Source organism: Bombus huntii, chromosome 5, assembly GCF_024542735.1.
Source record: "Bombus huntii isolate Logan2020A chromosome 5, iyBomHunt1.1, whole genome shotgun sequence".
In the NCBI taxonomy this organism is placed as follows: Eukaryota; Metazoa; Arthropoda; class Insecta; order Hymenoptera; family Apidae; genus Bombus; species Bombus huntii.
In genome coordinates, this window is record NC_066242.1 from 10,379,620 (window position 1) to 10,395,375 (window position 15,756).

Sequence of the window (15,756 nt, forward strand, 5' to 3'; positions counted from 1 at the left end):
AATGCAGACTTATTTCTAAATATGAATTTACATAAATATCGACTAAAAACTAGAAAAGGGTCTAACGTTTTTAAAGGCCATTATAGATCGATTTATCCGTAATTAAATTATATCTCGTCAAAAATAACCAAGGTTCTGTTTCTTTCTTCTTTTTTTGAGTACTATACGTGAATTATCTAAATACGGTAACAAAGTCAAAGGAACTTGACAAATAATTAATAATTAACGAGAGAGCCGTGAGGTGGATGGGGCGATTTTATTCGAAGAACGGTTGAAAGTCAGCCGCGTGCAAACAAGAACTCGTACGTATCTAACTGCAAGTTACAGCGGAAGACGAGGGCCGAGTTTAAATTCATGTACGCTTTCATACTTGCAGCTTTTTCACAGACCAGAAAGAAGAGAATTAGAAGGAACGTTGTTAGGCACTTAGCAATAAGTCTCCTTTGTTGCGTGTGCATTTATTAGTATACTTACGACAGTTAAGAGGAAGAATGTATAATTTCAAGCAGAGATTAGTGATCTAAAGTATGTAATTCTGCGCATTTTATTCGTCTTTTAATATTTAAATTAATAGGTCTTGATACTTTTATAGATTTTGATTTCTTTTTTAAGAGTATATTGTACGATTTCTACAATATACGAGTAACAAATAAGGAATAATTTTCTTTCAGTCGAATATTTAGTACTTAAGTGTGTGAAAATCCATATGATCAAATTCACATTTGTATGCACATTCTGTTCTTTGAGTCAATTTGGCATGTTGCGATAAATGTGAAATTGCTTTATTATTTGTAAACAATGCATGAAATCCTACGTCTGATAATTCACAGAAATCTATTTTAAATGTCTAATAGAATCTAACAGAATCTAGTTCTTACAATCAGTCAAACTTATAATATATATAATAAAAAAGTTTACACGTATACATGTACAAATCTGGAGATTGTTTTATTGAAAATAAATAATAAAATTGCTGTACACACATAAACGAAACTAGTTATTTCTATTATACTCACTGTGACAATGAAAAACAGACGAGAATGTCAGCGATAGATAAAATAATAATCATATGATAAACATACAAATTATTACAAACTATAAAGTATAATCAGAAAGCTATTGTAAAAGGAATGGCGCCGTCTATAAACCATTTGACAGTCTTAATTCACGCTTCCGCGAATAACCGTTTAAAGTTGAAAATTTGTTTCCTCATTGGAGTCCTGGCATTTTCGTAGAAAGTTTAATGAGAGTGGTAGCGACGAAGAAAAAGAAGCAAAAAGACTCCAAGATAGGAGAGGGATAAAAAGAAAGAAAGAGAGAGGCGAAGAGCAAGAGAGAGCTTAAGGGTAGTGATTCCTTTTCCGATTGATCCCTTTCTCATGAATTTTCCTACTTGTACTCCCCGCACCACTTCCGGTTACTTTTCTGATCTTGAGTTGCTGCTACTGCATCCGTATATAGATGCATCTACTATCGAGACTAGCGGCTTCAAAGATCAGATCGAATAAATTCCATGAAAATCCACGCCCCTCTTTGGCAAAGAATTTTCCTATAAGCCTTTTTCTACGCGAGATCACTCGGCCGCCTTTTACTTTTTATTCCGCCAGGATCCATGCACTTTCCACGTTCTTCATCTCGCGTTTCATCCGATTTCAATTCTTCATTTTGCTCTATCTCTCTTCGATATTTAGTACGCTTAAGCGCAATTCTGCTTTTTTTAATCGAGTTATATCCATTCGAAGCGGACGTAACCTGCCTTTTAATCGTAGTTCACCAATTAGAAACTCAATTAAAATTTGCAATATGTTCGCTGATTTTACGTTAAAATTTGTATTAATTTATTGATTCATTTATTGCACATACGTTACTCATTTGCATAGATAATAAAAAAAAATATAATGAAAAACAATATGATTAAGAAAATCAGAACGAGAAAGTGTTTTTGATAGACGTCAGATAGAATAGCTTTACGTGAGAATAGGTTTCATACTCTGTCTTTTGCAGCATGCAATCCAGTTCGTCATCTTCTTCCTGTTAGATACAATCTGTCTTTAGGAAGCATCAGTTCTTCTTAATTGGCAATTAGCTAAGTAACGACGACATGGGCGTTATTGATCGATCGAGGATGAAGCGTTATTTTCTTCAAAAATTTAGTAATAAATACGAAGACAAAATTCTTCCTCTTGTAACATTTCCCTGAGAGAAGTTAGCGTATATTCGATAGCAGGTATATTTAATAAAATTTCTTTATTTAACATATACCATTTTTTAGTCAACGTATTTAATTTAAAGTTTAAGAATATTTAACACAATTTGGATAGACGTTGAATTCGATAGATCTTAAACCGACCAACTCCACTTTTTCGATTCCTCAATTTCGTTACACAAGTAGGCGGATTCAATGTTCAATTCTCAAAAAAGAATCTTCTATAGTTCATTTATTACAAAAAAGTGACACGAATAATAGTAAATTCCAAGTTAAATTTAAGCATCTGCAACATCATCGTATTCTTCTGCTTTACAATTTATGGAACTGTTCAATGTGGCTTCTGAATCGAACTGAATAAAACTTTTCATATCTTGAAGAATCTCATCTGCGAAAGGCCATTACCCAAAAAATTCCCCCCAAAAAAGGAAATAACCAACAGAATAGTGGAATGAACAAGCCAATAAAACAGCCTACGGATGCAGCGTTGTTTCGCCTTTAATCGTTGCCGTGGACGCTCAGCCAAAATGTCCCCGGGTTTTTATTCACGGAGGTTGGCCGATTTGCATTAAACGGCGCTGCTTTCACGCCAATTTATCGCGGATATGTTTTATGTCGCTCTTCTGCTTTATGACGCGCGGTCCCAGACCCCAATGAGACGATAAAACAACCACGGAAGAGAAACACACCAAACTTTGGTAACGCGACGCGTTCGAGATAAAACGACTTCTTTTTTTCGCAGCACGACCACTTGTGCGTTGTCGCAAATTAATTTATTCGTCGTCGTTCCGCGAAATGTAATTCCGCTGAATCTGCGTTTGTTTCGAAGCAATAAATGGCACTTGTAGCGTCAGACCGCAGGCTTGTGGCTCCGTGTAATGGCAAAATTAGGGATTTTCTGATATCTTTTTTCAATCGTTCCTTTAGGTTCAGGACACAAAGTAATTTTATAGATGTATTATACAAAACATTTTAATAATTATAATGATTAGATATATTATAATAATAAGACACGACTATGTAAGATACCAAAATTTGAAAGGAATCTGATGCTAACGAAATTTCAAAATGTTTTGAATAACACGTATAATATAGTCATAAAAAGTTTCTTTCATAGATTACTGTATGGGAAATAATATACATTTGACTCGTAAGGAAATTTATAAGAAATAGGAAATATTGAAAACATAAGTTACGTATACAATCAATGTCTTCATACAAGGGAAAGATGTCAAATTCTCCATATTGATAACAATTACCTTATCGATCGAATATTATAATTTGCTTTAACAATAAACAGATCAAACTGTAAATAATACGTGATATAATAAAATTTGTACAGGATGACATTTGAACGGGATGATCCAGGGTATTATTCCGAATTCGCATATTCCGTAAGTCGCGATATCTGTAGCTTGGCTAGCGACTGTCGAATTTGATCTGTGAATGCAATTACACGAAATCACCGATATAGCTAATTACGTTTGAATATCCATGCCTGAATCATTCAGTACGCTGATACGGAACGCTGCCTTTAATTATATCCCTCTGCCTGTTCGTAAATTAACATTCTATTGACGCGTACAAAGGTTTGATTTTCGTCTCTTCATCAATCGAATAATAGTACACGTTTGACAACAATTGCGTTGAATAACGATTGCAATCATCTAGAAAATCTTCGGAATATATAATTAAAGATAAAAAGTTAAAGATTATTATAACTCCGTAGCTGAGAGCCAGAGTAGCTCAGCCGAAGATCTATCAAAACGAAAGAAATTACAATTGATAAGAAAATTGGCAGACGATTTAGTATACAAATACGTTGTAAATACAAATGAGGAAGCAATTAAAAAAATTTTGACCTATTCCTACGTATAATATATCTGCGTCTACGTAGTTGTGAAGCTAAGCGATAAAGTGATATACTCATCATTTTGTTAAATGTATCACGGTAGAACTTCGTTCATATGAATTCGTCGGAAGACAAGTTGGTTTATATAACCAGGTCCTTCATATAATACGAGTCCACTTATTTCTTCCTACCATGTATGATTTTTCGTTCAGTTAATAGAAATTGGTGTTCATATAAGAGAATTCCACGTAACACGTGCTCTGAAATACATAATAACGTTGCAAGCTCGTATCGATTACGAAGCATGAAAGTGTGTCATATTATACGCGCCGCTATTGTTTACATCTTATTGTTAGACGTTCGTATAAGTGGATCGACGCTGGACGATATTTCAGGTAACAGGAGCTCAGCTAAGGGTTCTATTAAATCAGATACTACTAAAATTTTGTTCATGTAAAAGGGGGTTGTTACACTGTACTTATAGGATGACCTAGATAGAGTCAGAGATTAATCCATCAATTCACAGAGACTGATAAGAAAGGCTGTGCAGAATGAAGGTCTCGGCGGACACATGGATTAATGTCCGAATGGGATTATGATAAAAGCCGAAACAGGCGTACTAATGCCGAGTCACTAATTGCCGGTTATTAAACAGCATCGACGCAGTAATGCGCGCGATATTTATCAGCAACGCACCGAGCGAGCTGTCTCTCCCGATATTGACCCCGCCAGTTCTCGTTTACTGCCTACGGTGCTTGTATTAATTATTGTAAACAATGAGTAAATTGTTCTAATCGAGAGTAACGAGATTTCCCTGTGTAGCGTTAAAACTTCACGTTTGCCGTGATACATATCGGTTGTTCGACGAATAAAATCCCGCATGACCGATAAATTGTTAAACTTCAAATATTTCAATATCGAAGTAGCGTATGGTACGGACGTTTTAATTCCAGAAAATTTTCCACCCAATTCTGGTTATTTCGATGTGACTATTTTCGAAGAGATAAATGTAGATGAAAGCAGAAATAACGACGAACTGTAGGACAAATACTTGGAATGGTTTTTTATAATTACTCTGCTAAAAATGAAATCGAATAATGTAAATTGATGGAAAAGATATTGCAAATGAAATATTACATCGACGTGTGAACTCATATCACTCATATGACCTCAAAACACTACAAGCAGGTTTAATCTACGGACGACTGATGTCTTAAGACATTAAAAAGTAACTACACAATTGTTTTAGCTATAACACGTGTTGTTTTAAATATTTGAGAAGGCTAGATAAGTAATAAAACTATAATAAAAACTTTAAAAGTAACTTTGGGGAATGTCCCGGTTTCAATATTTATCTTCTACATTTTAATACTAATATTATCGAAATATTCTTTGAAAATTCTTTCATGCTATTATTATTCAAATAATAATACTTTGTATGGATAAAAACTAAAAAATAACATCGAAAGCATAGCTTTACAAGAGCGCTATTCAGGATTATCATGGTAATTAGTATGGCGATCGGGAGAAACGTAAAATTCCCGAAATATATATATATTTCACTTATGAGAGCACTCCCATGAACAGAACTATAGTTCGAATCGTATTTTTCGCGGTATTTTTAGTCGTTTATTGTACCAACGAAGGTGCGATTTTTCATCCCGGATTTGCAAAACGCTTCTGTATTGCCCTATAAATTCATCCTGTAAACAAACGCGTAAACAAACTGCGAATTCGCGAACGATGCGCGATGAAAGAAATAAAGTCGCTTAAATTTATTCAAAGAGAGAGAAGTGAAACGTATGAATTTACGCGGGAATTATTCTTTTATACAACTCCGTTGAGGATGTATCGTTTTAATTAAACGATTTTTGTTTCCTGTTTCTTCGTTTTCCTCGTTCATTTTTCTTGCTACATTGTAAAACATATTTTTTCACGTTTTCAGAAGGAACTGTCGTAACTCAATCGCGCGAAATAAAAAATTGTTTAATTATAGATCGAAGTCTAGTAGTTTTTCTAAAAAGCACTTAATACATGCGCACGTTTTTTCGATTACAAAAATTCTTAATTAAAATATTGTATATCAAGAACACGTGTAATATGAAACGGAGATACGTTTTCAACGGGAAACGATCATTGAAATGCAAGAAGTAGAAAAATAAAATTTGCCATCTTTGCCAATATTTATGATCCAAAATTTAATACCTTTTTCATGATAAGGTTTCTTTAAGGGGAAATCTAATATAGTGCATAAATTAATAAATTTTATAAATTCTATGAAAGTTCATAGACTGATAAATTTTATGGAAGTAAAATTTACTTTTACAGCTTAGATATAGGATTAAGGTAGTAAAGTCATTATTAAGTAGCGAATATTTTCTTTACAGATTTTCTGAATCTAAGAATTATCCTAAAAGGTTATTTCGTAACGACATTATTCGAGTTGTTTCTTCTAGAAAAACTTTTCTTTTTCGTAAGGTCTTAGAAAACTTGCTTCATAAGCGCATGTCCGAGAAATCCGTTTCTCCGTTATTCTATACTTATTTCACTCGCAATAGAACTCAGGAAAATATTCGGTCAGTAATATATAGAACCTTGCAATTTCTGCGAGTAATATATACTATAACTCTGTATTTCGTTACAATATGAATTGTTCCAAGAGAATATTAATGATCATTCGCGTAATCTTCTGAACGGTGATAGAGCGAGTGCTGATCGCACGTTAACCAGAAGTTTTGAGAAATGACGTTAAATGAAAACGAACTTTCTTAGTCGAATCCGATAAGAAGATTCCCGGTTTGCCTGGATTAATTGTAAGTGGATTGAAAGGTAAAAGTTTGACCAAGAGACTCCTAACATCATAACAACGCACTTTAGGTTAGTCTTCTCTGAGTTTCCTCAAAGTTGACCAAGAACACCTGTTAGTTTCTCAGCTGTTCATTATGAAGCAATGACTATGAAAAAGATTTTTCGTCGGATAACAAAACGTTTCTATTCTTCAGCGTGTCTGTTGTGTATCAATTAGGGATGAAAATAAATTTGAAAATAATGGCTATAACAATGACAAAGAAGTTAAATAACAAGAAGAAAATGAGAAAAAGCTAAATTAAAAATATAAGCAAATAAATTTGAAGATATATATCTTGCATATTACAAGATTGTATACTAATTTTTTAACGGTTTAAAGTTCATTTAAAATACTACTTGTCTTTATCGTCACGCAATAATATAGCAATATTTGATAGTACTTGATGAAATTATCACTGATTAGTATCCATTCCATATTCAAAATGAATTGTCTGCTTAAAGTATTTTTTCTAATCGCAAATAACATAATTCCAAACAAACTCAATATAAAATTTAGTAGACGATAATATTTCAATTATATTATGTTGAAAAAAACTGAAATATGCAATTATTATAAAATGAGTCATAGACGAAGAGAAATCAAAGAATAAAAATTATATTATTGAATAATACATCACAATTTATCCTTCAATAATCTCGGATAGCCAATTCAGTTTGAAAAAGGAATTTTTGCACAGCTTCGAAGGTGTAAACGAGTAAGTCCAGTAGGAAAGCAAATACGAATAATCGAAATTCAATATAACGTAACTACGACTACGTGCTATGGAGTAAAATTTCGTTTCGAATAACAAATGTTCCCACAGACTATAAATACAGTGTGTACAGCGATATTTCACAGAATGTGATTTCAAGTTGAGGTCAACATTGAGAAGTAAATCAAGACAATTGCAAAAGGAGAAAAAGATGCAGAGAAAATTCACGAACAGTCTAACAAAAACATTGAAAGAGAATAAATGTGTAATTACCGCAAAGTGTGGCTTCCCGATCGAGGATTTCTTCAAACGAAAACAGAAAACCGAGAAATATTGAGTTAATCAATTTGTAACCACCGCACACGTAGAATCATAATTTCAATGAAAAAGATTATAATATCGTCGTTTACAAACAAAATCTTTGCATCAAAATTGTTTGTGTTATTGGGGGAAAATTAACAAATAAGCTCCTTGCCAATATTTTAGAACAATATGACAATGATTAGCAGTTGTAACTTGGTTGCAGGAAGTTTCGATTCGCTTCTAATAGTAAAATTTTATAAAAATTTACTACTAATTATAATTTTAAAGAAATTATTATTTTATTATTAATTATAATCTTTAAGAAATCTACTCAAATTCTTAGAAATCTTAGAATTTTTATAATATTAAAATCGAATTCCAAATATCAAGAAATAAGATTCAGAATATTTTTTAATAAAACAAATATTCGAGAAGTTTGAATGATAAATAATGTGAAGATTGATCTTTGTTAACAAAGCTAGAGTGAGTATGGATACTGAAAATTAAAAAGATATTTGATTCTGTCATTTGATCTAAAATCAATAGACATTAGTAGAGAGGGAAGCAATTCGATAATTCTAAGTAGATGGAGAGATGTAATAAAGTAACATTTGTAATAAAGTAACATTATATATGAAAATTGATATAATTGTTATGAAATAAAATTGAAAAAATTATTGATTTATGTTCAGAATAACATTTTTATCGATTTAGAGAAATTAATGGTCTTTATCTGCGATACCTTTAGGCCTGTACTATATTTCATAGTTCTTTTAATTAATGCTACGAAATAAAAAATATTTAAACTAAATCCCAGTTCACAGGATTCAGTGAATCGTATAATTTATGAATTTTGAGTATTAGTTATTTCCGAATTATAAGGAAACTTGAGTATGCAACGATAATTTTCCATAATACTGATTTGTTCCTTAAAATTCATTTAAAACATAATTAATAATTCGAAACTAAAGGTAACATTTAACAATGAAACGATAAACATCTTATTATAAGCTGTAAAACTTTGGCATGCAATCATTTTAATCAGTGAAATATTTGTATTTACAAAAGAGTGCTTATCAATTAACATATTCGCTGAAAACTGCAATGAAAAATAAACATGGTTAAAGATTATATTTTAATAGGAGCGAATGTATCAATCATTAAATAGAATAATAATTTCTAATGTAAAATGACTCTCATGTTTTCTCTATTTTCGATAAAACCATCCAACAAAATCTGCATCATAAAATTATTATTTTCTAACCTATTATCATTTCTCTCGAAATCTATAAAACTTCTTTAAATTTTTAAAAGTTCTTAGTTCTATGTAATTTCCAATATTTTTCAGCTTCTATATATTTCTCAGTATCTTTGTAGTATATATCTGAAAATATCCGAAATATTCCCAGACACTCGAAGCGATTCGAAACTTTCACTCATATCTTTGAGAACGGGCCCTAGACTTTTCTTAGAAATTCGTTAAATTAGATCACTCACCTGGCTGACGCTCTTGTTCTTGATTTTATCGAGTGGCAACCGTTCCTTCACATAGTGAAGATTCAGGATCTCTTTCACACGTTCCTTGTTCTGCAGAATCTTCTGTACACCAGGTTCCTCAAGAGCAGCGTTGCTAGGCGCGAACAGGGTGACATCACGAAGATGACTGATGGTGCTCATGATCTCGCCGCCGAAATCTCGGATGGTCTCGTAAAACTTATACACTGGTCCATCCTTCTTTTCCTGGATTTAGAGAAAATATTTCTGTTTATCGATAATCGACGAGAATCGCGAATTCATTCTAGGTGGAATCATTAACAAAGAGAAAGAAATAAAATTGGGCAGAAACGAGGAATAATTAATTAGAACACTTAATCAAAGAACATAGAAAATTTCGATGTTTTAGTGGCGAAATTTGCGAAGAGAGTTGCCCTCATTTTTTGGTCTTTTTCAAGTTTTTACTTTGTCACTTTCAAGTTTTAGAATTTGAGTACTTGTTTTATGAGAAAGTTTACAAGTCTTGATTCATCGATTCTTGATTAATTCTTGATTAAAACGGTGTACGAAAGGGAAGGACTATATTTTTGTAATAAATACAAAAGGCCTTGTTGTTAAAAACATTCTTTTGTTCTATAATAAATAAAAAAGTAATCTTTTTACTTCTTCTCCACCGTTCTTAATTGCATGCAAAGCGAATCGAATATAATTAACTTCGCATACTTCGCTGTACGAGAATGATAAATAAAATTTACTCGCTGGGGCACGAGGGGAGATTTTGAAACGCAGAAACGAAGCTTCAAGCTTTTGTGGAATGTTTAATAACCCGGGTTTCTCTTTAAAGGTTATGAAAAAAGGATAAAACATTAGGAAAGGGGTAAAAATAAAACAGACAGGATCCAACAAAAGTTAAAGGTATGTTTGCTGAGGTACTAAAATTGATTAAGGAGATCACTGCCGATGAGATATCCCGAGATACGAGGCAGCGTTACAAAAATACGATTTCAATCGGATTTATTGAACGGATTCGATATCAAAATTAATAAACGCTGCGTAAAATGATTCACGCAGACGAATGATCAGATCAGGTCATATCTCTTCCCTTATCCAAGCCAGGAGAAACGGCGGAAAAGAGCTGGTTTTATTTTTTCTGATATACATATGTACGTGATATATCTCATACAATTGAGAAGCTTCTTGCTTCGGTGATAGATTGTTTGTAAATGGACAAAGGAAAAGGAATTTTGCGATGAAGGAAAACATCAAAAAATGTGGAAAAAAGATCTATGTTCGTGTAATTGTAATTCTTTCTTGACGAATGAAGAATTGGATTTAATTTTAAATTCAAGTATCCAAATTCTTCGAATATTATAATCCCAATTGAAAATTCTCACCGATATTTTCAATGTAATATTTCATCATAGGATCACGTCCTTCCCAACAATATCATTCATTACATCCTACTCTAACAATTTATTGAATTCAATTAGGAAATAGGATACAACACTCGTTTCTATTTGGCTATATATCTAAATCACAAATTTAGATCAAAGATAGTAGTTTCTCGCTTAAATAATTTAACAAAGATTAAAAAAGGTGTCAAAATAAAAGATCAACATAAATAATATCGTTATCAATAATAGTATCATCATAAAAGTATGTCCCATCTAAAATCGTTTATCACAAGCGCAGTAGAAAATCAAAGTTTCTCTCCTACCGACCTCAAAATGATAACTTACAAGTTCAAATAGATTCAAATTCTTTATCGAGATATCTCGGAATCGCACCGATAAATATTTCCGTTTTACATCGTAAAAGTTAACAGTTAACATAAAATATACTTCACATCTCCAAGTTATTTTCTCTAGCTTCTTCACGAATTCCATTTTCCCCCGTCTAAATCATTACCAGAACTATATCGTTCCTCCTGATTCGATCGCTCTCACCGGAACACCGATTTTTCCTGGCTTTCAACGGGCAAAGAGTTACGACCTGTCGCGCGTAAATCAGCCGGCACGATCCAGAGAAGGTGGCGTTTACGTATCGCAACGCGTCTTTCAGTCTGGCGAACAAACGAAGCCGAAACGGCGTGTGCGTGTGCGTACGCGGATGCACGCGAGTCGTCGTGCCGATGGATCGTTAATTCTCCACGAGGACGTGGATATTCCTTTCGGTGTGGATCAAAGATTCCGCTAATTGATCGTCGATTCGCGGCACGGGAAGCCCGCGGAACGGAAACGAACGCTGCGCGAACGTTGTTCGAGGCATCGCGTCGCGTCGCAATAGCGACGTCGACGTTTCTCTCTTCTTGTTGCTTTGTCTGTGCGTGGCCGTTTAATTTCGACCAAAAGAGGAAACGTGCACCAGTCTGGTAATTAACGAGCCGTTAATTGGCTGCACGTTGTTACCGATTCCGCTTTCGTTCCTCGTTTCTCGGTATCCATCGATCGAATTAGGCCTGACGCTAAACGAGCGATGAGACTTTCATGGAATTTTGCATCAACGACACTGTGCTATTTAACAGATTTATAATCTTAACGCAGCGGATATATTCAAATTTCATTTATTGTGACGAAATTTTCGTGAGTGCCAAGTGGAATGCATAACCTGGCGTGAAATGTGGAATGTGAACATCTGTGAATGTGGATTTCTGTTATATAGACGAAAAATTATAGGTAATAGGGAAAATTAGAGAGTTTTTATTAAAATGGAATTCTACTGTACTGCAATACACATGAGGATAAAATCTTGTTATTGTAACAGTCTCGTGCGCGTTGTATTACTGGAAATATAAACATGTTAAATTACATAATACCATTTGATGTAAAATTAGAGATACTTGTCAGATTTAACTGATTTACATTTATAATAGCGGGGTCTCACATCTCTGTGCATTGTACTGTTATAAATATCTAGATATATATAAAATTGTCGTATCATACATTGTCAGTGTCCACTAATGCTAAATTCCAATGACGTTGCATCGTTCTTTTGCATTGGGCGTGAGTGTTTCAGAAGGAAAAAAGTAAGAAAAGACAGGGAGATACATTGGCGTGAAAAAGTAGCTGATTATCTTTTGCAAAATTTCCTACAAATTTGATGCATAATCTATCTTAATAATAGATAAGGTACTCGATAGCACTTTAATATGACCTAGGTGGAAACCACATTCTTTAGCTTAGAAAGTTGATATATTTTTAAAAAAAGAGGTATTATCTACAAAGTTTTGAAAAAAAGGATACAAATAACGCAATATCCAAAAATTGTTTCAAGACAGCCGATAGAAACAGACATATAATTCGAAATCCAAGATAATTTTCGAAATATGATACTGATTGAGATATATATTAAAATTAAAACATTGATCCTATGCAAAAAATTTTAGTAAAAATAACTTGTCATGTTTTTCAAATAAAGGCTACTTTTATGATACATTTTTATATCTAACGCTAGTCGAAACATCTGTAATTTTATTCTTTCAAGAAAAAGTGTAAAATTTGCCAAACCAGAGGCTTTTGCACGCCACTGCTGTTGATTTTCAATTTTCTTTTAGTACAGACCAGCTGAGAAAAAATATTTAAGATCAGAACATCGATATTATAATTTAACATGCAATTTATGGTTGTCAAAAAGGCGGTGTGAAACTGGAAAAGTGTTAGTTTGAGTAACTGATTTTGTAGCTGGGATATAAAATTCGTGGAGGAGCTTAATTTCAAATACCCTTTAGATAAATGAATCATGCTACTTAAGGAAGGAGTTAGAGAGGATTATCCCACTCGATATGGTTCTTATACTGGGCTCGCTTAAATGCTTAGTAATTTAGAGATTTGGTCAAGTATTTAATCCTTCTAGAGGGAAAATTTCATTAGTCAATGCATATAGTGGAATAAATTAACATTACTTCATATGCAGCAATGTAATTCGTAGTACAATGCAACACTCGGGCATTCTTTGTGAATAAATTGTGTTTATTTGAAGAGATTACGACTTCTGCTACCGACGCACATATAATTATAATTTATATACTTTATCCATACAAAATAACTATTACCACAAAAAGTTATTAATGCAACAATGAATATTCAAAAAAGAAAAGAAAAGAATTTACTTCGATACTTTTTTACATTTAAATGGAGAATCGTTTTATATACTTCTGTTACAAATTCTGATCTACAGAGGTTTATACTTCTACTACACTAAATTATTTCTCAGAATCTCCAATTACAAACTACATCTATATTAAAGCATTGCTTTTTGAAATTTGATGTAGGCTTTTTAACATTTCTTTCGCTTAGCCTACGAAGCGTGAAACGAAACTTAACACTATACTTTTCTCAATTTCCTTCTTAATCGAGGGGGACTCATTTAGCTGGTCTGTACTTTCTTCAGTTATTAGATCCTCTGCAGGTTTGCGGACGTTTCAGCTAACAGGAAACAGCGAAAGGGAGTCTCAAATCAAACATTCACAGCGTAACGGACAAACGATATTGACAGAGGACCCGGGGAATAACAAAAGATGCTCAACTGACTTTACTTGGCCAGACAGGAAATTCGTCAAATCAACATCGGCGGGCAGCATGATTTTAATAATAATACGATTCTACGTCTAAGGTATCTACAAAAAGATAAATAAACTAGAGAACCTGTTGCAAACAACCTCGAGCCTTTGACTTGAAACAAAAATGTCAAATCGGGGCAAGGAAAATTGAGAAATTGGCTCTTCGAAATTAAAACTTTTACCAATTGTTGAAAGGATGTTCGTTCTGCTGGAATTATTATATATTATTTTTATATTTAGTAATTTAGGTTATTTCATCAATTGAGCCAAAAAGATATCAATTTTCAGTTTAGAAAAGAATAACTAACGAATATCTAGAAATTTTGTATAAGTGTACAAATACATTCAGCGGTGACTTTAAGTCATACACGAGAAGATTTTAATTACAAGTTTGATCTAATTACAAAGTGAATTAATTCGAATAAAGGAGCGGAAATCTTCCTGGAATGTTTCGCTCATTTGCTTCATTTAATTAACAGCCATGAAAATCGAGAAATATTTGAAAGCCAGTTTCCTTTGTTATTTTTTGTGCTTCGATTTTGATATCTGTAGGCAGCTTTTCATACTAGTCGCACAGCGCTAAATTCAATGAAACCAAGTTCCATTCGTTTCAATGTTCCAAAGCGTTAAAAATTAACATTCAAACAAGCCAATAAATTTTCAATTGTTTATATCTTTCTAATCGTTTTGGCTCATAGTGCCATATATTTGTCATAATATTATATTAATTTCTAACTAATAATTAATTAATAGATACTATTAATTCATAGATAATCAGAATAAGTTAGGTTACTTCATTTTTGTACATTTAATTTTATTCTATATCTTATGCAATAAAAATTATGAATAAGACTCTATTGTTTAGATATAGAGAAAAAAATTAAATTAAGCAACTTAACCTAAATTATTCCAGTCAATTACTCAAAGGTATAAATTAAGTATACTAAATAATCGAGCAGAACGAAACATCCTATCCTCATTTCTCTCGTAGGCGATTACGCTTTGATCGTAGTTGCTCAACTTGAAAAATAAATTCAAAAAATTCAATCGCAGTAAGTACAGTCGGTTTTCAGAAAATCAACTACTTTCGTCGATCAGTAACAATGATTAAAATCTATTATTCGATTTGTCTTTTATATCCATAAATTTAAAACAACTTTCAACTATTAGAAATCGCATAATAAATCTGCCTTGAACAAAACAGCAGTTCAGATTATTCAAGATTTGCAGGTGGAAATCCACGAAATTGTCTTAGAGAAGTGTCTAACGTTGCACCAACCCTGTGATGTAGTATATGTAGTATATTACCGAGGTTGGCGGAACGTTTTCGAAAATACAGTAGATTTTACACCTGAAAGCTTGGAACAGTCTGAACCGTAATAATTCGGTCTGTAAGAGCCTGGATTCTCAATATAACAGGCAATAGTGGGAACACAGGGAGATGTCTTGAGGTTGCTCGATTTTCCATCCGACTGTTCTTACAAGCACTCGCTACCTTCTCCACGTTTTCTTTAGAAAAACCAACAGAAGCTTTCGGTATACACGACCAGAGTTAATATATACGTATATATATGTATAACGATCTAGAATCGCTCATTCAACTTGTCGCAACGCAGTTTGTACGCGTTCCAAGTATATATATATTTTTTTATTTTGAAACAAAGAGTTATTTTGCGGGTGTCGTGTGTATTCGGTAGTCGTTGATGAGTTCATTTAATAAGTACTTACGATGCCCTATATGACATGCAGAGTCCAATAGAGACATGCAAAGCACCACAGAATA

At 33.0% G+C, this 15,756-nt stretch overlaps 1 protein-coding gene across 4 annotated transcripts in view; it reads right to left on the minus strand.

Moving 5' to 3' along the window:
- LOC126866142 (fasciclin-1) overlaps nt 1–15,756 on the minus strand; it is a 382,489-nt gene that overhangs the window by 19,410 nt on the left and 347,323 nt on the right. For 3 of the 4 annotated variants that reach the window (XM_050619339.1, XM_050619341.1, XM_050619342.1), the window contains exons 8-9: nt 9,419–9,661; nt 7,892–7,921 (exon numbers count right to left, since the gene is read on the minus strand). In XM_050619339.1, coding sequence (XP_050475296.1) covers nt 7,892–7,921; nt 9,419–9,661 — 273 coding nt within the window. The remainder of the gene's footprint in view (nt 1–7,891; nt 7,922–9,418; nt 9,662–15,756) is intronic. The other variant, XM_050619340.1, reaches the window with a different exon arrangement.